At 38.6% G+C, this 23734-nt stretch overlaps 2 protein-coding genes across 2 annotated transcripts in view; both read left to right on the top strand.

Moving 5' to 3' along the window:
- The window catches only part of LOC143716530 (uncharacterized), a 128341-nt gene that overhangs the window by 25834 nt on the left and 78773 nt on the right, over positions 1-23734 (top strand). The gene's annotated exons all lie outside the window — the stretch shown is intronic.
- On the top strand, positions 3517-22750 carry LOC143715376 (alpha-2-macroglobulin-like). Its single transcript, XM_077207107.1, has 34 exons — positions 3517-3631; positions 3986-4166; positions 4278-4434; positions 5347-5399; positions 5511-5531; positions 5723-5888; positions 10198-10282; positions 10400-10508; positions 10603-10723; positions 10839-10948; positions 11034-11204; positions 11292-11519; positions 11627-11836; positions 11925-12074; positions 12313-12423; positions 12571-12628; positions 12994-13120; positions 13336-13561; positions 13632-13758; positions 14140-14261; positions 14340-14391; positions 14839-14922; positions 15009-15185; positions 15316-15391; positions 15531-15687; positions 15830-15904; positions 15994-16156; positions 18024-18217; positions 18787-18999; positions 19107-19225; positions 21918-21999; positions 22085-22168; positions 22269-22374; positions 22496-22750. Exons 1-34 carry the CDS (start codon positions 3546-3548, stop codon positions 22534-22536), a joined length of 4242 nt encoding a protein of 1413 aa, XP_077063222.1. The 5' UTR covers positions 3517-3545; the 3' UTR covers positions 22537-22750.

The following is a 23734-nucleotide window of genomic DNA, read 5'->3' on the forward strand; positions in this document are numbered from 1 at the left end:
TCTATTTGATTATCCGGCTGTTATAACTCAGATTCAGCAGCCAGACAAAATATAAAGTTAATAATGTGGGGCCCAACTAAAACAAACACTCATCTCCATAATGGTGACCTGAAATTCCGGTTTTCTCCTTCAGTGATTCTGCTTGTTATCATCAGGTGTCTTCAATAATGCTCAATCATCACTCAATTATTCACTTAATTATCTCAGTAACTTTAACACTGCTTCAGTTTTAATTTAACACTCAGCTCAGAGTTTCATTTGGTCGCTTAAAATGAATTCCATGATGTTGAAGTTATGCTTTCTGTACACCTAAAGACTTTGAAAAGATTTAGAAAAGACTATATAAGATTATCAGCTCACATCTAAAGACTTGGGTTCACAGTTTTTAGTCTCAGACTAAAGACTTGCGATAATATCAAACATGTTTGATATGAAAGACTAGAGAAAGACTGGCATAAATCGGGTCGCCGACTGCAGATTATCACCTCACATTTAACGATCGAGACGACGGTAGCGCGCCGCGACTCCAGTAAGATTCCTAAAGACTGCCGGTCTTTAGTCTGGGACTGTGAAAATCCTTTGGTGTACGCCCGGCATTACATGAACAAATTATGTTTGTTTAACGAAACCCAGTTATGTGGAACCGGTGGAACCTTTTTACGTAAAAAACTTTAGTAAAGCCAACACATCATTTTTTTGAGTGTACTTGCTTTAATCTAGTAATTAACTGCTAATCTATCAATAAGTCTAATTGGCTTGCATAATGTTTTCTTGCCAAATTTGTGGACAACAGTCAACCACCTCTGTGTGAGGCACATACAAATTCACAGCAACATCCCCTATTTAGTACTGTATTGCTGTATGCCTAATTGCCAAAGGACATTTAAAAAATGTGCTGGTCTAAAGGAACATATTTACAGACATCATAAGGATAGTATTGTTCAGCCAAGATCGATTAGGCTAATGGATCTTACGTGTCATGTTGTCCTCCTGCGTGCCAAATGTGACTCCTTGACTGAGTTTTCCTATTTTTCTGACCATCTATCTCTCCCTCACTTTGCCTCTATCTCTATCTATTCCTCTATCTTTACCTATATCTCTTTCACTATCTCTCTCTTTCTCTTTACCTACCCTGTATGTATCTCTCTGTTTTATCACTCTCCCTATCAATCTATCCCTATATCTTCCTCTATTTCTACCTCTGTCTCTCCCTCTTAGATCCCATCCGTATCTATCTAACTCTCTCCCTCTATCTCTTTTATCTGTCTCACTTTATCTATCTATCCATCATTATCTCTCTCTGTATTATTCTATATCTCTCTATCTATATCCCCCTCTCTCTCTTTATTTCTTCCTGTCTCTCCATCTCTCATTCTATCTATCTATCTATCTATCTATCTATCTATCTATCTATCTATCTATCTATCTATCTATCTATCTATCTATCTATCTATCTATCTATCTATCTATCTATCTATCTATCTATCTATCTATCTATCTATCTATCTCACTCAGTGGTAGTCTTATGTCATTAATATTGTGTTTAATTTGTTCTATGTCCTAGGGATATGCCACTTGAGAGTTCACTCTCTATACCTGCAACTCCTCGTCTGATACTTCTTGGTAAGTTGGTTTTAGATAGGACAGTTGGCTTTAGTGTTGTATGTAGTGAATTCAATGGTATCAAACTAAACTGTATTCAAAATGAAAACTAAAACAGAAATTTGACAGTTAAAACATTTCTTTTTCAGGAGAAACGGGAAGCCACTTCCAGCGCTGGATGCTCATCCTTGAGGGCCAAATCTTTTGCGAAGGGATCCAGTCCACCTTTGTGACAGGGCTGGCGTCTTTTTTTCCAGTTTTTACACGTTTAACGTACAGTACCAAGAGGAGGCAGCCTGGATGCTTGAATTCATCCAGAGGTAAGATATTGTCTGTTAACACCTGCATTTTTTCTCACCTAGCTGTGGCTCAAGCATGGTTTCAACAGGTCTGGTGATGGGATTTAGCAATTAACTTTGATTTAGAAAGTTTTAGTGCAACTTACAATATTCACAGAGGCAAGAAGATAGTGCATGTTGAGGATAGTTCATGTACATTTGTTGTCTTTGTTGTGCTGTTAGTCTGTGTGAATTACTAGATTTTTAACCAGTGTATAGTTTTTCAGAGGCTTTGTGGGTGTAAACCCAGAAAAAGGGACAAAGGCTGCAAAGGGGAAAAAAAGAAGAACTGTCAATTCACACGTCGCCAGCCTCTTGCGCAAGCTCATGGATTTCATATGAAAATGGTGAGTAAGATGTATACATTACACATATGTTCAAACAGCAATGACTCAGGAGGCTGGGGAAATTCATTCTAATGTTCATTCTCAACTGCCTTTCAAAGTTAAAATTGCTGAACTCCTCTTCCATGCTCTATTGCCATTCTTTCTTTGTTCTTTCAATGAATTGTACTCATCACACTTTCTATTATTTTATGTTATTCTGTCTGTTTTGTGCTCTGTTTCTAAAATAAGGTTTTGTTAGTTGTCTAAGCAGTGACAGTGTTTTTTTGTGTATTGCTATTTATTGATCAAGAGTTCCATTAAGTGTTAAGTATTGGTTTGAATGTATTCATACATGTTGAATTTTAGTGGTTTAGGTGACACTAAGTGTTGAGGTTCAGTATTTTGTTATAATGAACAATGTATTTGGGTTTAAGAATGTATTTGCTACTTTTTAAGACATGATTAATCTGAGCCTATGTGTAAAATTTTTATGTGACCAGGAGTCACAGTGTATATCCTTAGTTTGAGTTTTTTAGCTGAATTTTACCAGTTCAGGGAACATTAAATGTTGAGGTTTAGAGTCCTATATATCTTGCACCGACGCAGTGCAAAGCCAAACGCAAGTGTCTTTGCTAGTTTAAGACAGACGCCGTTGTTATTTTACGTCCAGCGACCACAGATGTCAGCATGAACATGATATACAGTATATTTCTGTGATTGGTCTGATTTATGTGTGCCTACATTTGGAAGTATTTACCTTTCAGTGTGTGTATTACGATAAAAAAAAAGTTAATTTCAACACGGAACTATTAGTTTTCTTTCACTTAAGTGTTATCTGATGGATTATGCATATTCTTGTATTAACTCAAACTAGAATATGTCTATAAAAATCAGTGGTACACGTTACTATGCTAAAAATAATTAACAATATTTAATGGAAACAAAATAAATGGTGATTTAACAGGGAAATAATGGTAACACTGCTGCCAGTCCTGTTTTTTCTCTGATTCACAGTAAATTCCTGTTGAAAAACATTACGGGGAGTGCACTGTAAAAAAAACATTAACAGGAATTAATTAATTTTAATATTTTTCGCAAATGTGTTTTTAAGGCTTTAGTAGATCTAATTTAGCGCACATTTTCGAACTGCAGTGCCTAGATGGTTGAATCATTAATCAGATGATCAATACACATGTTTTGAAGGACCTCCTTTAGCATGAGAGTCCCTTTAAAAGAGTCGGTCCAGTTCATCTCATGCCGTGGATGATCGCTCGTCATCATGGCTCTGAATATTAGCTGCTGTTGGAAAGGGCTCCTTCTGCTCTCTTTCCTCCTGATCTGTGTCAATGGAAAAACATCAGGGCCGTAAGTTTTTAAAAAAAAATTCAGAGGATAAATTATTAGTTACTATTATAATTATTATTTGATGATTTCTCCTGTATTTATTTAACCGATCTGTGTTGCACAGATGTTTACTGTTTGAAAGACAACGTAAGGCATACGATTATTTATAATTACTGACAGTGTATTTTTAAGAACAATATTTCTCTGAATAAACATACAAAAATAAATAATTTAGTCACCAGACTTAATACACAGTTTGCTCTTTTATTCTCACTTCTCATATAATTGATCAATATTAAATTAACTGTATTGATTTACACTCCAACTTATATCTAACCCCTCAGGCAATATTGTATGATCATTTTCTCTGGACAGATATTTCATTGTGACGTTTCCTGCGGTGATCGAGTCCGGATCTGAGGCCAAACTGTGTGCAAGTCTTCTCAAACCCAATGAAAGCCTTGTCATGAACATTCATCTGGTTCATGGTATCCAGAGCACATTACTTCTGCAGGAGAAAGCTGAAAAAGAGTTTCATCGCTGCTTTAACTTCAAGGTCTGCCATCAAAACATAAGCACAAAATGAATGTTATCAACTATGTTAATATGTCATAATGCATCTAGTGTTTGTGGCAGGTTGTGAATACAGGAAATTATTTCTCATCAGGCTCCTCTGGTCGAGGCAGAATCAGTGCAGAAAATGAAGGTCGAACTTCAGGGAGAGAATTTCAAGATGACTGACGAGAGAAAAGTCATGTTCAAGCCTTACCATCATCCGTGTTTTATCCAGACTGATAAACCCATCTATATTCCAGGACAGACAGGTGAACTGTGAATGTCTCAAAGGCTAAAGCTCAGTAAATAATGCTGTTGTCACTGACATCTAAACCCTCACAGCTGATATAGCACATATAAGTAAAGCACATAATGATCATGCAACGAGCTGATGTAGCAGCACAGGTCAAAGATTACAAATGTTGCACAAACCAGCAGTTCAATGGATTTACAAACTTGTAACCAAAAAGAGGATCAGAGGAAAAGATAAGAAAAGTAGATATTAAGGATGAGTAGCTTTGAAGTCTAACAGCCTTGGAAACACGAGAATGGTCATCTAGTGTGTGTGTTTGAGCAATCCCCTCACATTCAAACATGTATGTTCAGCCTAAATACTGTAATTACATATATGATATGTAAATCTCTTGATATCAGTATCTGAGTGACTTTATTTTATATGAAATCTAGAGATACTATAGATTACGGGTGTTCTTGGAGAGCCACAGCCCTGCAGAGTTAAGCTTTAACCCTAATTATTAAATGTACCTGATCCAGCTAATCAAGTCCTTCATGGTTATTTAAAATCTACAGGAACATGTGTTGAAGCTGTGTGTGGACTAAACTCTGAAGCCCTCCAGGAGTTTGACACCCCTGCTAAAAACCGTTGATAAACCTTATAGCTGTCTGGGATAGGCCCACTTGATTCTAACTGGTCCGCTGGTGCAAATTGGTCAGATATTTTTGTAACATTATGGCTAAATAATGTGACAGCTTGTTAAATTTGGCTCAAAAGGCACATTCACCCAGCAGCAGAATACAGTTGTCAACCCTGTATTTGACCCTTAATACGCTTCACACGCACATTTTGTTACAGGAGAGAAATATGACTGTAGAAATTGTCCCTTACATAAGAGCTGAAGACATCAAAAGTGAAGTTTTTTTTACACATTTCTATTTTACAGTGAACTTCAGAGTTGTTACCATGGATACAAACTTTGCATCCCTTGATCAGCAGGTCTGATGTGTTTATCTTGCATCTTTATTTTCTCTTGTATTGTTGAATACACGTTTAATAAATAAACACATTTTGGCTGTTAATCTTTAACACCTATTTGCTCTTTCACAGTATAGTTCAGTGGTTCTTGAGGTAAGAACACAAAACCTTCTGTGCAGTCATAACAAATACACCTTTTAATTCTGATTAAAACTACAGAAATCCGGTTATATTTGGAATTATTGTATTTTCAGTAGGGTAATTATATATTTCTTCATTGATAGTCAGGATATGTGTAGCTGACTGTCACAAAATATTTGCACTGTGTCTTTGCTATTAAACAGGACAGTCAAGGTAACCGGGTTGGCCAATGGACAAATGTTTCTTCAACCAGGTGGATTTTGCAGCGTTCTTATCAATTAAACCCAGAGGCCCGTCAAGGCATGTACAAACTGAAGGCTTTTATTGGTGACAGGATGATCTCACAGGATTTTGAAGTGAAAAAATATGGTAAGTCATAAAAACGACTCGTTATGATGGTAACCTTGGTGCCCTGAATAGGGAACGAGATGCTGTATAAGTTACGACACTATAGGAACATCTGCGTGATTGCGTCTTGAAGCACGTGTGAAATCAGTCAAATGGTGTGGCGGGACGTCATAGGTGGGTGACATCAAGACCAGGAAGGTATAAAGCACCCCAGAACCAAACAATGTCAGCTTCTGATATGCTGAAGTAAGTCATGAAGTAAGTAAGTGAAGCGAAGTAAGTTATGGCGGAGCGATGCAGCATCTTGTTCCCTCTTCAGGGAACCGAGGTTACATTCATATCCGAGGCATTCCCTTTAAAGGGAACTCGCATTGCGTTGTAAGTTATGATACTATGGGAATGTTAATACCTATTATGCCATACTGACCAGTGCCTGTCTAGTGTGAATAATGTCTGGAATAGAACTAAGACTGAAGCACCTAGGAGCCAGAGGTGGCGCCCAGGTCAAGGTCATTGAACCTGACGAATGTGTGCGGAGGAGACCAGCCTGCTTCAGCATATACGTCCTGAAGAGAGGCCCCAGAAAGCAATGCTTTAGAATCCTAGTAGAATGGGTCCGGACAGCCAAGGGAGAAGACTGACCAGACAAGTCACAAGCAAGAGAGATAACCTTGATTACTCACTTACTTGTGAGTACTTGTACTTGTCCAAAAGAAATAAAGCTTTCAAGGTCAGAAATTTTCCTTAAACCTCCTTGACAGGCTCAAAGGGAGCAGCCGAAAAGCCCTCCAGTACAAAGGCGAAGTCCCATGCTGGCACCCATTTGTGAGCTGCAGGCCTAAGCCTCAAGGTTCCATGGAAGAAACGATATACTAATGGATCGCTTTTCAAGGATACACCACCCAAATGACTGTAGTAAACGGCTATGGAGGCCAAAAAAACCTTAGGTGTAGAAGTGGATAATCCTGTAGAGAAAGCCTCTTGCGGAAACTCTAGCACTCTACACAACCGGGCAGTTAACTGGGTCTAATGCTCCGTTGTGAGACCAGCGTCTATGGGTTTGGCCCCCTCAGGGGCAAAACCCACAACTTTCATAACTCTGGATGGGGGTTAAATATTGAGCATCAGCCTGACACAGAAGGTCCGTCCTGATCGGAATCTCCCAGGAGGTGCCATACAGGTGGGATATCAAGTCCGAAAACCAGATAATAGTTGGCCAAAGAGGAGCCGCAAACAGTAGATGGGCACTCTCCCGGCAAACTCTCTCCAGAACTCCCGGGAACAGAGCGATCGGGGGAAATGCATACAGGCGTAGCATTAGCCACGCCTGTTCCAATGGCATTCAACACAAGTGGGGCTGGATGAGTCAGAGAGAACCAAAGCGGACAGTGTGTCGTTTCTTAAGACACTAATATGTCCTCTTCCACTTGGCCGAACCTCTTCCATACAAGACCCACCACCTTGGGGTGAAGTCTCCATTCCCCAAGCCTCAGCTCTTGTCTCGACAGGACGTCTGCTCCCTTTTTCAGACGTCCAGGGAAATATGCTGCTCTCAGTGACAGCAACTTTCCCTGGGCCCACAGGAGGATCTGTTGCGGCAGTTTGTAAAGCGGGCATGAGCGCAGAAACGCCCTGATGATTTTTTCTAAGCGACCACCGGTGTGTTGTCTAAATGGATAAGAACATGATGGCCCCTTAGATCTGGGAGAAAGGTTTTTAAAGCCAGAAAACGCACTTCCACAGACCCTGGGGTAAGTGGCCCTCCAGGACCACTCCCCAACCCGCGAGAGAAGCATTCGTCATAAGCATCAGGTGACGACAAGGAAGTCATAACACTGGGCCTTGGGACAAGAACCAGGTTTTCCTCCACATTGCCAAGGAACGAAGACATCTTCTTGTAACCTTGATCTTGTGGAATGGATTGCCCCTCGGGGAAAATCCCCTGGTCTTGAGCCCCCACTGCAGGGGTCTCATGTATATCAGGCCAAAAGGTATTACGTTGGCTGCTGCCATCAGACCTGTCAATCTTTGAAATGGTTTGAAAGTGTGGGACTGGCCTAACTTCAGTTCTATTAATGCTGAGAGGATAACATCTATGCGTGCAGGTAAGAAACGTGCCTGCATCGTCACAGAATGCTACATAATGCCCAGAAAGGTGGTTCTCTGTACTGGAGAAAGAACACTCTTTTTTGCGTTCTGCCTCAACCCCTGCTCTTTCATATGAGCGAGGAAAACATTTCGATGTTGAACCGCCATGTGCTCTGAATGAGCTACTATAAATCAATCATCAATGTAATTCAACACGCAAATTCCCTGGAGTCACAGAGAAGCCGGTGCAGCACCCAGCCATTTCATTAAAAAGTGCGAGCTGTCAGTGCTAGGCAAAAAGGAAGAACCTTGTACGGGTATGTTTTGCCCCTAAAGCAAACCCGAGGAACTTCCTGTGGTTTTAAAGGATTGATATGAAGGATAAGTATGCATTTTTGAGGTCTATCATGACAAACCATTCCTCAGACCTGATTGGAGCCACGATTTGCTTTAAAGTTAACATTTTGAACCTTAGCTTTTGGCTGCACAATTTACATGGTGCAAATAAATCGAACGTAATTAATCGAAATCAATTAATATACCGTTATCAGCAAAGAATATGAACCGTTAATGCAGCGTCAGGTGTTTTTGCCTTTACTTTCTGTAGTGAATAATTGACTGGGGTTTGAGACTTCTTCACCGCCATAACTCTAGAGCAAAGTTTGCACATTGCTTGTGTGATATCCACTGACTTGCCTTCATGGTTTAAAATGTAAATATTCCCAATATTGTATGAAAATTTCCTTTATCAACAATTGCTCACAAAATGATGGACAGAGATTTAGATTTTGCACGCGTCATTCCCCGTCATAGTATAAGTAAATTATTAAATAAATGAGTATCTAAATAAACAAGTACTAAATACGGACCCCGTGTATTTCCGCTACATCACTGGCATCGACCCCATAACCATACTCTTTAAGGCCCTGTTTACACAAGAACGATTCCGGGTGAAAACTTACAAATATTTTTTCGGATGTGCCTTTCGTTTACACGGCGACGGCGTTTTGGGGGCTTAAAAACGCAAAAAAGTGAAACCACCCTCCAGAGTGGAAATCTTAAAAACGCTCCCCCGTCGCGTTCCCGTCTAAAGGGTAAAAACGCAAATCTGCTCACTGTGGCTCTCGTCGCGTACGCGTTTACGTCACAGGCATGCGCCAGTACAGGAAAATAACAACCAATATGGCGGATTATTTCCATACGTCGGACCTTCAAGTTGCTCTAGCAGCTCTGATAAACGTACAAGAGTCTTTTCAGCAGTTGTACAAATTATTCTCAGATATTGGTGTTGTTGTGTGGCAGTGCTTCACATTGCCACCTAGCCGCCTGGAGTGCATACTACATCGAATTTCACACACTTTTGCATCACTATTTACACGCGGATCTGCCCCCCCCCCCCAACGCTTGTCTAAACGCAGAATAAAAAGTGATAACACAACGCCACTTTCGCATTTTCTCTTCAGATCGTTTCCGTGTAAACATAGCCTAAGCCCCAGGATATTCGAATAATTCGAAACCTGAGGCTCATATACTAGAGTATTGTTTATTCCACAATCTCCACACTGAGGTGTGAAAAAATGCCTGGCCCGACGTGGAGGTTGCACTTCGAGAAGACAGGAAAAGTTCATCCAGTTTACTTTTAGGATGAACGTTCTGCTTCTCTGCTGGCCAATTGATATTTTATTTTGACACAGCACGAGTGATAACCTTCACTAGCTCTTTGTACCCAGGAGAGTGAAGTGGCAAATCTTCAGACTCTCCTGCATCAATGCTCAGTGCATCAACCTCCTCAGAGGAAGATAACTGAAGCACCGCAGAAGAAACTGAAGAAACCGCAGACCGTGCTTCCGGACCCTGAGAGAAATATATATTGATATATAGACATACAAAACCAAATATGACAGATAGAGTAACACAGACCACTTCACTTCACTTACTTACTTCATGACTAACTTCAGCCTATCAGAAGCTGACATTGTTTGGTTCAGGAGTGCTTTATACCTTTCTGGTCGTGACGTCACCCGCCCAATGACCTTAACACCATTGGACTGATTTCACACGTGCTTCAAGACACAATCACGCAGAGGTGTTCCCATAGTATCTTACGACACAGCGCGAGTTCCCTTGGAAGGAAACAATTTGCAGTGTTGCATGGGAAGAATTTCAATAACATGTTTGTATTTTCATTTTTTATATATAATTTGAGTACTAATAACTCTGATTTCTGCCTTTTGACTTCTAGTTTTACCTAAGTTTGAAGTTACTGTAAAAAAACCAAATGAACTAAATGTTGAAGAATTGGAACTGATCATTGAGGTTTGCGGAAAGTGAGTGGTTTCTTTTTGTTTCCTGCATTAAGAGAGCAGTGTGTTCTTCCATTCACACTTTATTTCATTTTTTTTTTAACTCTAGCTGTAGATCAGTTGCTTGTACCTTTTTCACAGATACACTTATGGACAGCCTGTACCTGGTAAATCATCGGTGAAAGTGTGCCGTAATTTTCGGCGCCCCTTTTTCTCTCTTGACACAGCGTGTTTAGAGGAAACCATTGAGGTATGTGAAACACAGTACATTATATTTCCTACATTTATCTAATTATATCACTCTTCGGTTAAAAGTTATGTTTGTGTTCATTCATTATAAATAGATAAAAAAGACAGGCTGTGCCATCCATACCTTAGATACATCAGTCTTTTTTAATGCCAAACTAAATGATGCAATACGGAAATCTCTTCGTGTTGATGCAATGGTTACAGAAGAAGGAACAGGTGAGCGGTTCGATTTGGTCAAATCCCTGTTACATAAACTTCTTGAATTGCTCAATGTTTGACCTTTTACTTTTATTTGAATAAATGTTTATGTAGATGTTTTTACTATTTACAGAGATCACCATGACAAAATCAGAATCTGTATCTCTCACTTATGAAATTGGTAAAGTCGCATTTACTGACCTGCCCAAAACATATGAACATGGATCAGTTATTGAAGGAAAAGTAAGTCTGTTTGTCTCAGTTTAACACCATTGAAATGTACGGAGTTATTTCTTAATTTATTCCTTCAAAATCTTATTTTCAACAGATAAAACTCTCAAATTTCAAAGGTGCACCAATTCAAAACAAAAAGGTTTACCTTATTGAGGGTTACACTTGGTCCCCAAAACTGCTCCTAAATCTCACTACAGACAGCGATGGACTGGCCAACTTCTCTCTTAATACATCCAGTCATTCTAAAAGTGATATTAATCTAATAGTAAGAGAGATTGTGTTCACTTAGTTTCCTTCTCTATTGCCTGAAGAGTTTAGTAACATTAGTTATTTCCGATTTTTTGTTATCCAGGCAAGTGTCTATCAAAAGGTCCATGATTATGAACGCATCTCGCGACTCATGCCTTACATCGTTGCTGATAAAAAAACAGTCCAGCTCTTCCGGCCCCCAACACGAAGTGAATTGATTATAGAGAATACAGAGCAACCATTAAAGTGTGACTCTGAGTTTACAGCCACCATCAAGTATTATTTTTTTGGAGAGGCAATTAAAAACTTCAAAACTGACATCGTCTATATGGTGAGAACATGTGCAGTGTGTACATCTTTACAGAGATGCTTTTGTTTAACATTATTATGTGCCTGCATTAGTCAGTTTGTTATCACAGTGTCATCTGTCTGTTTCAGGTCTTGTCCAGAGGAGTGATTGTTCATCATGGATATGAGAAGGTTGAAGTGAAGATTTATGATGGAGCAAAGGGCTCAATGTCGTTCAAACTGTCTATTAGTGCAGATCTGGCTCCTGTAATACAGATTCTGGCGTACTGTGTTCTGCCCAGTGAAATTGTTATTGCTAGTAGCAAAAATTTCGACATTGAAAAGTGTTTCAAAAACAAGGTATGCATTTGTAGCTTTAGAAATGAGCCTCTTTAAACTGTATTACTGATTCAATTCTAAAATCAATCCTATTCCCTGTATGTCACAGGTATCTCTGCAGTTTTCTCCTGGTAAAGCAGTTCCTGGTGAGAAAAACACTCTCCAGCTCTCAGCTCAGCCTGGGTCACTGTGTGGCCTCGGTGCTGTAGATCAGAGCGTCCTGATCCTGAAGTCAGGAGAACGTCTGGATGCTGACAAGGTGTACATGCTTTAAGATTCAGTGTTGATTAAATGTGTCTTCATAGTGGGAATCTACAGTGTGAATCTAATGATAACAGACTTTACTTATTGCTGCTATGATCCATCAGCTAACATCTTGATCTCAGGAAATTTAACATTAATCTTCATTCTTTCTCACCAAAATGGAAAGTTTTGTTGGAAATACATGTGCTATTTAGAAATCATACTGATTGTGTGTGAACATGATCCCGTCACAGATCTTCAACCTGCTGCCAGTGCAATCGTGGTCAAATTACCCTAAGACTGTTGAAGATGAGGAGTGTTTGCTTGTGCTTATGATGATAGACAAAACTCTTGAATCCATAAAGGTAACAGTTGGATTATATTTGTGGCAGTGCAGTAGATAATGATTGAGAAAGTATATACGTAAATGCATAAATATACCTCTTGGTTATATTTAAAAATAATTTGTATTTTCATGACTTTTATTCTGGTTCATTATTATCATTTGACAGAAAGTGGGACTGAAGATGGCAACAAATTTGGTTGTGGGAGTCGCTGAGTGTCTGAACGGTAGGTATACATGTACTGTTATTACAATCCAAGCTGTAATGTTTTAATATGTTGGTGCTTGTTCTATATTTCAAAAAATAAAATATGTTCAATTTGTGAAATTGTGAAACTCGCACAATTCCACAATAATAGAGATGTAGTATGAAAAGACAAAGTTTTTGGGTGTGTTTTAGTGTACTTTGAATCAGTGTTAATATTGGTAAGAAAAACCAATCTATAAAACTTAAAATATGTGAAAATATGTGTATTAAAATAATGAACTGCCTTCCATTTTCTATTCACTTATGACTGGATATAGAATTGATCATGTTTGACTTCACATACATATCACTTAAAACTGTAAAATATGACTTTTTTTTCTCCAGTGTATTTTTCCCTGCCAAATCCGAATTTCAGGTATAAAGAAGAGGATTTATTTGATAGAACTGATTCTGCAATGACGATTCGAACTGTCTTTCCAGAAACGTGGATCTGGGAACTTGCTGAAGTGGGGTATTTGAAGCATAATCAGTACATTTAACATCATATTTATCTTATATTTAATACATCATCTCCTCCATTCTCCCCCACAGGACAGAAAATACCTTGTTTGCTTTTCAGATTCTTAATCCATTTTTTCATCATCTGTGTGCTGAATATTGTTATTTATTACAGGAAAAATGGCTGGGTCAGAATCAAAAATACCTATTGTTGTAATTCCTCCACAGGGACTCTGGATCCGCTCAGGTTCCTGTCTCGGTTCCTGACACCATCACCTCTTGGGAGACGGAGGTCTTCTGCTTGTCCTCTGAAGGTCTGGGTCTAGCTCCTCCGGCTCAGCTGACAGTTTTCCAGCCCTTCTTCCTAGAGCTCTCTCTGCCTTACTCCATCATCCGTGGGGAGATCTTTGAGCTGAAGGCCACTGTCTTCAATTATCTGTCCAAGTGCATCATGGTGAGATTTCAGACGCAGTCTAATCAAATCATATCAAATATGCCACTAATCATGTGTGTTTGATTGACAGGTTAAAGTGACTCCAGCTTCTTCCTCAGACTACACTCTCGAAGCCTCCTCTGATGATCAGTATTCATCCTGTCTATGTGCTAATGGAAGAAAAACCTTTAAATGGATCCTCACTCCCTCGGTTCTTGGTGAGTTTTCCAGTCTGAATCAGTAGCAGCATTTCCATTTCAGATTTGCACAAAAGTTTTGCAAATGTTTTTTAAATATCGATAAAAAACTATTGCAAAATTATAGCGTTTCCGTTAACCAATGTTATGCGACTAAAACTGTTATGTGAAAAAACTGTTTCCTTTGCATTTTCCAAAATATTCCTTTTTCGAATTGCTTGAAACACCAACTCATGCGAGCGTAAAAACGTTTTTACCAATGAATGTGAGTTTTTTTCGAAATGGATGTGTTTCCATTGGGCGTATTTTAAATTTGCAATTTTCAGTTTGCGCAATTTGAAGGGTAATGGAAACTGTTTCTGCATCTGTTGTATCTTCACGTATATATGTCTTGTGTTGTAGGAGTCTTGAACATTACAGTCAGTGCAGAGGCAGAGGCGTCCCAGACTGTGTGTGACAATGAGATTGTGAGCGTCCCCGAGAGAGGACGCATTGACACGGTCACACGAAGTCTGCTCGTACAGGTCAGCGCACGTCACCATTTACCCATGATCTTAATGCTGCTTATGTAGGATGTGTTGATGTGTTGATTTATCCTGCAGGCGGAAGGAACTGAAAAGACAGAGACTCACAGCTGGTTACTGTGTCCAAAGGGTTAGTCTGTAAATATTTCATATGTTTTGGTGTACAAGCGCTGATAATGCTGAACCCTCTTTATCTTCTAACACAAACTCCAGCTTCATTAATATAAGTACACATTGCATAGAGGACATTTTGAGGACACACCAAATTTGAGGACCAATAGAGGGAGCTAAAGTATACAGTAGCCAAAATATACTCATATGTATCGGACATTTTAGTTGAGAAAGATGACATTTGTCAGCCTTTCATGACAACTGTAGTTTAGTTGTTCAGCTGTGCCAAATTTAGAAATTGTGGTTATTTTCTCCCTTTTTCCAAAGTGCTTGAATTACATAATTGATGTAATTCCTGTTTGTGATTATATTATTATTATTATTATTGGGACTTCACAGATGGTAATAAAATGTTAATTTTATTGATATGTTTACTGATATGTGTTTCTGTCTGTCTGGTTCATAGGTGACAGTCTCTCAGAGGAAGTGGCTCTGACTCTTCCTAAAGATGTGATAGAGGGATCAGCCAGATCCTCTGTTTCAGTCATTGGTAAAGTTTACAAACACGAGCAGAAATGAGGAGATTGGCTTTGGACTTATAAAATGTAGTGAGTGTCATTTGTGTATGGTTTACAGGCGACATATTGGGTTGTGCACTGAAGAACCTTCACGGATTATTACGGATGCCGTACGGCTGTGGAGAGCAAAACATGGCTGTTCTTTCTCCCAATATTTACATTCTGGAGTATCTGGAGAACACGGATCAGCTCACCTCGGCCATCCGAGAAACAGCCACAGGCTTCCTGAAGGGCGGTGAGAGACAAAATCATGTCAAGAAAACACTGAGACGGTTTGATACCAAATTAAACATTATTCAACACACCTGAATGTCACATTGAGTCAAACAAACTGTTGAAGTGCTAACCATTATCACTCTAAACAGGATATCAGAGACAAATGAACTACAAGCATTTGGATGGATCATACACCACATTTGGTCGTGGTGAAGGGAATACATGGTAAATATATTTTCACTTTTAAAAAAACACATTTAAAAAATTGTCTTAGTTCAAATGATTTGTTTTGAGATTTATGATGGATGGAATTCATTGAAACACCTGATGACATTTTTTTGAATTATATATTTCACACAATCAGGTTGACTGCCTTTGTGCTGAGGTCCTTTGGAAAAGCAGAGAAATACATATTTATTGATCCAAAAATTATTCAGAGTGCAAAGAACTGGTTAATAAGCAGACGGGATTCAGACGGCTGTTTTATCCAACAGGGAACACTGTTCAACAACAGAATGAAGGTCTGTCATCTTCTATCTATCTCTCTATCTATCGTCTTTATTCAGTCTTTCTCAAGCCAACGTCACAGTTTGTTTAGATGAACTTTCCTTCAGTGGTTTGAGTGTGCTGCTTTATTTATCCTTTATTTCTTATATATTCCAGGGTGGGGTGAATGATGATGTGACCATGACTGCCTACATTACGGCATCATTGCTTGAACTGGAAACTCCAGTCACTGTAAGTTCACTATAGGAAACATGGCATAAACTCATAGAAGAATGACACTCACAGAAGTCTGTTCCTCTGTTGTTGTTTTTTTGTCACAGGATCCTGTCGTCAGTAAAGGTTTGTCATGCTTGAGGTCCGTCATTGAGGATGTCAGAAACACATACACCACTGCCCTGCTCGCCTACACTTTCAGTCTCGCTCGGGACACGGACACTCGACAGCAGCTTTTCAAGAAACTGGAGGATGTTGCTCTTTCAGATGGTAAGAGGTTTGTTTCTAATGACTTTCTGTTGTCTTTTATGACTTTTGTTTTAGGGAACGCTTTACAATACTGTTCCATCATTAATGAATAACTACAAATGAGTTACACACTATTAACATTCTTGTAACTACTATTAACTAACAAGAAACTCTGATTAACCAATTAGTAAGTAATATGACTCAGTTGAATGTGGTAGTTCACCATTAGCTAATCAGTAACTACTATTTTTTCATACCTCCCAGAGAACTACTAAGAACTACTATATACAGACTCATAATTAACATGAATGTTGCATAATTTATAATATAAGGTAACAGTAACCCACTAGTAATGACCCAAGCATTACTACGTCTTTCTAAAGGAACTACTAATAATTTGGATCAATATTCTAAAGTGAAAAGCATGGTAACTTTCTAGTAATTATGAAGTCATTGTCAGCTTTTGAGATTTTTGTACGATTTTGAATAGTAATTCCTTGCCATTGATTTGGTAACAATTTAGTCATTACTAGAGTGTTCCCATGATCTTCAGTTTAGAAGATTGATCCAAATTATTATTAGTTCCTCTAGAAGGATGTAGTAACACTTGAGTAATTACTAGTGGATTACCATTACCTGATATTATACATTATGCATTATTAAAATTAATTATGAACCTGTATACAGTAGTTTATTTGTAGTCCTCTCTGAGTTGTGAAAAAGTAGTAGTTACTGATTAGCTAATAGTGAACTACCACATTCAACTATTTCTTACTTATTCATTACTCAGAGTTTCTTGTTAGTTAAGTAAGGGATAATATACATCCAGCCGGTTGTTATCTCAGAATAAACCCGACAGGGTGATCAGGAAGGTCTTGCGTGAGCCTGCAGGGGGTTTATTCTGAGATAACAACCGGCTGGATGTACATTGTCTAATAATCCAACAGTGTACTGTCACGGGATGGTCCAAAATGAGACGAGGATACAATTGCAGAGAAAGGTGGTGTTCATTAAATAATAACAAAATAAAGACAAACTATAAACAAAACTACCCTGTGGGGTAAAACAAGAGAGGATTCAGGCGGAAACAGGAAACACGAGGGAACAGGAAACTTGGACAACAAACCAGCCCAGGACTACAAACACAGAGAGGCTAAATAGGGGAACAAACAAGGAGGGTAACGAGAAGGGCAGGTGGGACAAATAAAACAATAATCAGATAACAAGATGAGAGGGCTAGACAATAGACAGGAGAGCACATGGCACAAAGGAAACACATGACAAGCCATGTGCTCACAATAAACAGAACTAGAACACAAGAACATGACAAACCGGGAATGTCAGAGCTCTGTCACCAACTAAGATAAAACCAGACAGAAGTGAGAGAACCCTGACATGTACAAAAAAATAGTTGCAAAATGGCAGCATCTGCGTTTGAATAAAACAAGAGAGAGCGAGTACACAATACTGGATGGCATAATAAAATAACCGTACACAAAATATTGATTCGATTGAGTTGTAATATTTTATTAGCTCACCAAAGCAAAACTTCCATGAAGAAAAACCATTCCTAGCAAGCGTATAGCGTTGCTGATTTCAGTAAGCCGAATGAGCCTGTGTTTCTGTTTTCAGCGGTTGTTATCAGGCAATAACATACCTCTGTATGGTGCTATTGACCAATCAGACTAAAGTATTCCACAGATCCGTGTAATAATATTAGTTAATAGAATGTTAATAATGTGTTACTTATTTGTTTCTGTGTAGTTATTCATTAATGATGGAACAGTATTCTGAAGTGTTACCTAGTTTGTTTGTTTGTTTGTTTGTTTGTTTGTTTTTTATCATGCTCCTTGAGTTACGCGTGTGTCGTGTGTCTTCTGTCCTTAAGGCTCTAATCTCCACTGGTCTCAGTCTGGCTCTGCTGATGACTCTGATTCTCTGGCAGTGGAGATCAGCTCATATGTGCTGCTAGCTGTTCTCACTGCAGATTCAGTCACTACAGTTGATCTGAGCTATGCTAACAGGATTGTCAACTGGCTTGTCAAACAGCAGAATGCCTATGGAGGATTCTCCTCCACACAGGTTACTCAAACCTCTCCAATCAAACACATTATTGTCAAGTCACCTTCATTTATATAGCACTTTTAACAATATGGATTGTTTCAAAGCAGCTTTACAGTGGTAATAGGAAATTAATGGAACAGAGATTGTTTTGGCTTTACAGCAGCTCTAGTTATTGTCCAGCTAAAGTTAGTTAAGTTTTTGATTGATTCACTTCCATTGCACATATCATTAGTTATTAACTTAGGGGCCGCTTACACGACACTGTTTTAACCAAAAAATTGTAATGCGTTCCGGCCGTTTGCACAACAACAGTGCCTGATGGCTCAAGAACGCAAACTTTGAAATAGGCTCCAAGGTGCAAGTTTTTAATTTTTTCATCTCTGTGTAAACAACAAAAACGTTAATCCATGAAAACGGTGATGGCGTGCACATGCATATCACGTGTTTAGTCTATAGGTATGTGCATTTGAATATACATGTGTGCAGGCAAATTGTCTTTCTTTACAATTTGACATCACCAAATTACTTGTCATTATTGCTGGTGTAAATGAGTAAAAGTGGCATTACTGAACACATGTATTTCCCAGGACACAGTAGTGGCTCTTCAGGCTCTGTCTATGTACGCTACTAAAGTGTTCAGCTCTGACGGCCCCAGCACAGTGACGGTACAGTCAGCAGGAGACACTCACCACTTTGATGTCAATCAGGACAACAAGTTACTGTACCAGGAGAAGCAGCTGCAGAAACTTCCAGCCAAATACACCATTGAAGTGAAGGGCTCAACCTGTGTGTCTGTGCAGGTCTGTAGTGCGTTCAGATTCATTTACTCACACACACTTTCTCTCCTGGCATTATTCTGCTGTTAGATGATTTATGAATGTGTTTTTGTTTGTGTTGACTCTCTCAGATGGCTCAGTTCTACAACATTCCCACTCCTACTGAAGCTAAAACTTTGAGCATTGATGCCAAGATTGAGGGAGATTGCAAAACATTGGGACAAAATTTCATTTTGAACTTCACTGTCAAGTAAGAGAATTTGTATTTAAAGTCCCCCTGTAGTCAATAATTGTATCCCTTAAAACTCATCTTTGATCACCAAAATGACATTTAAATGTTTTTTCCTTCATGCCTTAAAACAGCTTGAATGTAACTCTATTTTTATCTTGCCTCATTTAGTATACGCGGTTCTATGAATATGCAAATGAGCCCCGCCTCCACTCACTTCCACTTGTTGACGTTCACACGTTGATCTGATTGGTTACAAGGTAGTTTGTGACGTCAGACCGTGTTTTTGAGACTGTCTTTGGTTCACTGCAGTTTTAAGGAGAAAATACTCAGAAATGTTGTTGACTTATGAATTTACTAGGGCTGTAACAATAGATCGATATGGATCGATGCATCTATCAAACGTCTAACGATACGGTGCAGCGATGCCACACATAAATATCGATATCTACCTTTATTTTACCTCTACATATAAACGCATTAAACTTTAGTTTACAAAGACGTGAAACTCACCGAGTGGTCTGGGGTGTTCACTGATATGCTCACGCAAAAATCGCTGCAAAAGATGCTTTCCAACAGGTGTTTTACCATTCGTTGTAAAACTGTGGACCTATTTTTCCAAACGCCTCACAACCGGACATTCTTCCAAAAACTACGATAAAACCTGTTGGAAAGCATCTTTTGCAGCGATTTTTGCGTGAGCATATCAGTGAACACCTCAGTCCACTCGGTGAGTTTCACGTCTTTGTAAACTAAAGTTTAATGCGTTTATATGAATGATTGTTCCAGTGCCCCTATGAAACCATTGTATAGGTGGGGGGGTGCTAACAAAAAAAAACTAAAATTCTCGGGACAGCAGCATGTGTCCAAATTTTAATCTTAACCGTTCGATTTAATCAGAAACAATCTTAAAACAGGGCTTTACTTCTAAAACGCCGAACTTACCCTTTAACTCAGTCTACGTGAAGACTAATGTCACTCTTGGCACACCAATCTATTAACAAAATGACATTAATTAGTCAGATATATATATATATATATATATATATATTGGAATTGAATACATTTTTGTGTGTTTAATTTTGGAGGGAAGGGGACTGTTCCCATAGTGTATATACGTGTATATATATATATATATATATATATATATATACACACACACACACATACATGCTCCTCTCTGCCCCCCTTAAAATCATTGGCAACGCGATTTGTTTGGAACTATTGAGAGCTACACGAATCACGTGACTTTGAAATGTAGTGGAGTTAAAGTAAAAGTCTCCCCAAATTTAAATACTTTAGTAAAGTACAGATACGCAAAAAAGCTACTTAAAGGTGCAATGTGTAAAAATTTTGAGTATCTATTAACAGAAATGCAATATGACATCCATAACTATGTTTTCAGTGGTGTATAAAGAACTTACTTAATAAACCGTAATGTTTTTATTACCTTAGAATGAGACATTTATATCTACATAACCGCGGGAATCCCCTTCTATGAAGGTCGACATATTGTGACGTCATGTTTCTACCGTAGCCGACAGCGAACAAACAGCGCTACAGAGCGCGTTTCGTCACTACCTTGAAAGAGAAGAAAAGCAGAAAGCTAGAAGCTAGCCATAAACACCGTGAGTAGTGACTTTTGCCTTGTCAGTGGTGTAAAATATGTAGTTGGATTGTTTCATGTAACTTAGTTCTTCTCCCTCGCTGTGTTATAGCTTTGCTATGTGGGGATAAATGTGCTGGTTACGTTCGTGAGACAGCTAATTAGTACTCTTGTCATTGACCTTAAAACAGTAACGTTACAGGAATCACCAACCCGTCGATCGCGGTCGACAAGTCGATCTTGGAAGCATTTTAAGTCGATCGTGAAGAGTTTTCAAAATCAGAGAAAAAAAGCCTATTGTGTGTGGTAAATGGTGTCTAGGAGATGCGGAGGCGCGCGCGCTGTTACTATGCATTCACACCGGACGCGAATAGCGCGTCAAATTCGTGTCTGGAGCGTCTAGTTTGACGCTTGACCACTTTGTGTTAATTCGTGCGTCAACAGTGAATCAGTCATGTCATTTTTGCCGCGCACACCTTTGGGCTCAAGCAGACGCGTCGAGTTTAAACAAGGCTTTACGCTTTAACCAGCTCCGCCACAGTAACAGCTCATATTAAGCCAGCTAAACTTTTACTACCCTGTTAGAAAAATATATAGTTGCATAGTTTCATGTGGTTCTTCTCCCTCGCTGTATTATGGGTTTGCTATGTGGGGGGAAATGTGCTGGTTACGTTTATGAGACAATCAGCTGATAAAAATTATTATAATAATTTTTATTAAGACCCTTGATCCTCACCTGACTGTGGCTTTGTAAACTTTATCCATGATGTGGTTTATAATGGACAGTGGTACAGAAACAGTGACAATATTACACACTCTTGGCTTACTCTGGCTATTCTCTGCTGTCTCCTGACAACAATATGTTTGTCCAACTTTAGCCACCGTAGCTTCTTCGAAAGGGAGGGGTGAGCAGTGGGCTGATCCCTTAGTGCAACTCGCAGCCGAACCGCTAGATGTCGCTAAAAATAAAACACTGCACCTTTAAGTACAGTAATGAATTACATTTACTTCGTTACTCCACCACTGTTAATTACACTGGCTTTTGTTCTCTCTTATTTGTACATTTATATGAGGCATTTAAGAACCTTTTCATTTGCTTTTTTCCAGATATGATGGTCTACAGGAAAGGACTAACATGGTCATTGTGGATATCAAACTCTTATCTGGATTCACAGCTGATACATCAATGGTGCGTTTGAGTGATTCATCACAAAATGTGTAAACATTTCTAGAGTTCATCTTTTTAGAAATTAACAAGCACTTTTTCCCCACAGCTTAAAACTTCTTCCAGAACGTACAGAAACCTTGTGGAACGGGTCGACTCTAAAGATGATCATGTCATTGTATATTTGAAGGAGGTGAGAAAACTGCAACACTCGTATGATTTTATGTCTTAGGCCGATTCATAAACATTTTATCCATTATGTCCATGACTGATGAGTTTGTTTCCTCCTGCAGATCCCACAAAATATTCCAGTGAATTACCAGATAGAAACGAAACAGGTTCTTCAAGTGAAGAATCTCAAGCCAGCTGTGATTAAAGTGTACGATTACTACCAAACAAGTAAGATTTATTATGCCAGTGTTGAATGCTTTGATCAAGTGATGCACATTGTTTATTCAGGTTTAATCAATGTACAGGTTTCCAATGTTATACGAATGTGAACATCTTCCTTTTCCTTCAGGTGATCAGTCAGAGGCCGAGTACGTCTTCCACTGTGAATGAAGCTGAAGTGCGTCACCTTATAGTTCAGCTTGGATAAAGATGTTTGAACTCTCCAATGTTTAATATTATAATGTTTATTCTTTATCCTGGATAAAATTATTTCCAATCCATCAGCCCAAATTTGAACAAATCCTCATCAGTTTTTGGCTACGTCTCTTGAGATCATGACTTATAAATTCACAATGCATATGATTAATAAAAGTGGTGAAAACAGGTTATGGTGAGCTGGTTGAACTGTTGAATGTGTAGTAGCTACATGCTATGGCAACATTTCAGAATCAATTATTATGATGATTTTTTTTATATATATATCTTACCTCAGCTCTATTTTTTATCTTGTTTTGACACACTGTACACCCTTAAAAATAAAGGTGCCAGAAAGAACCAAAAAAGTGTTTCCACAATGTTAAAAATAATAGTATAATATAATTATAGTATAATAGTAAATAACAGTTCATGTCACTTTATAATGTTCTTTATGACCCCATAGTAAACAAACATACAAAGAGAATCCAGGAATAAGACTGATTTAAGTGTTTATTGCCTTTATGCATTGTGCCAGATGAAAGGATATGAAAACAAACAGTAAGGCATTAAACAGGACATTTCATAAATCAAGCAAATTGCATAATTTTAAAATGTGAAAACGGCAGAAATAGACTCTACAAAAAAAACATAAAACAGCAGAAAACACTCAGCAATAAACCAAAAAAACAGTCCACTCCAAATGAAAACAGTAGTATTAAAGGGATAGTTCACCCAGTATAAAAATGTTGTCATCATTTACTCAAACTCAAGTTGTTCCAAACCTGTATGAGTCTCTTTCTTCTGCTGAACACAAAAGAAGATATTTTGAAGAATGTGGGTTACCAAACATTTGACGATAGCCATTGACTTCAATAGTAGGAGTGATTTGTTAAATTAAATTTCTATTTAATTTAGTCTAATTTATCTCTTTCTATCAGGGTTCTGTCACTTCTGTCTAGTAACTAGATGGTTCCATAGCAGATAAGTCCGTCTGTGCAGTTTCTCTCCACACCTCTGCCACAGTGTGTGGTCTGCAAGGAGGTGCTAGCCAATGATAGCATGAGACCATGCAAACTTCGGCGTCACATTGAAACTAAGCAAACGAATTTAGTGAACAAGCCAGTTGAGTTTTTTGAGAGGAAGCGTGATGATTTGCAGTCACAAAAGAAAC

The sequence above is a fragment of the Siphateles boraxobius genome, unplaced genomic scaffold (assembly GCF_051911475.1).
Source record: "Siphateles boraxobius isolate OS27281-9 unplaced genomic scaffold, OSU_SipBor_1 6, whole genome shotgun sequence".
NCBI classification, from domain to species: Eukaryota; Metazoa; Chordata; class Actinopteri; order Cypriniformes; family Leuciscidae; genus Siphateles; species Siphateles boraxobius.

Bases quoted from the DNA above. Each gene is read 5' to 3' on its own strand.
- LOC143715376 (XM_077207107.1), top strand. From the start codon at position 3,546: ATGGCTCTGAATATTAGCTGCTGTTGGAAAGGGCTCCTTCTGCTCTCT. The intron at 4,435-5,346 runs GTGAACTGTGAA...TCTATTTTACAG, and splicing joins CTATATTCCAGGACAGACAG to TGAACTTCAGAGTTGTTACC. The intron at 13,562-13,631 runs GTGAGATTTCAG...TTTGATTGACAG, and splicing joins ATCTGTCCAAGTGCATCATG to GTTAAAGTGACTCCAGCTTC.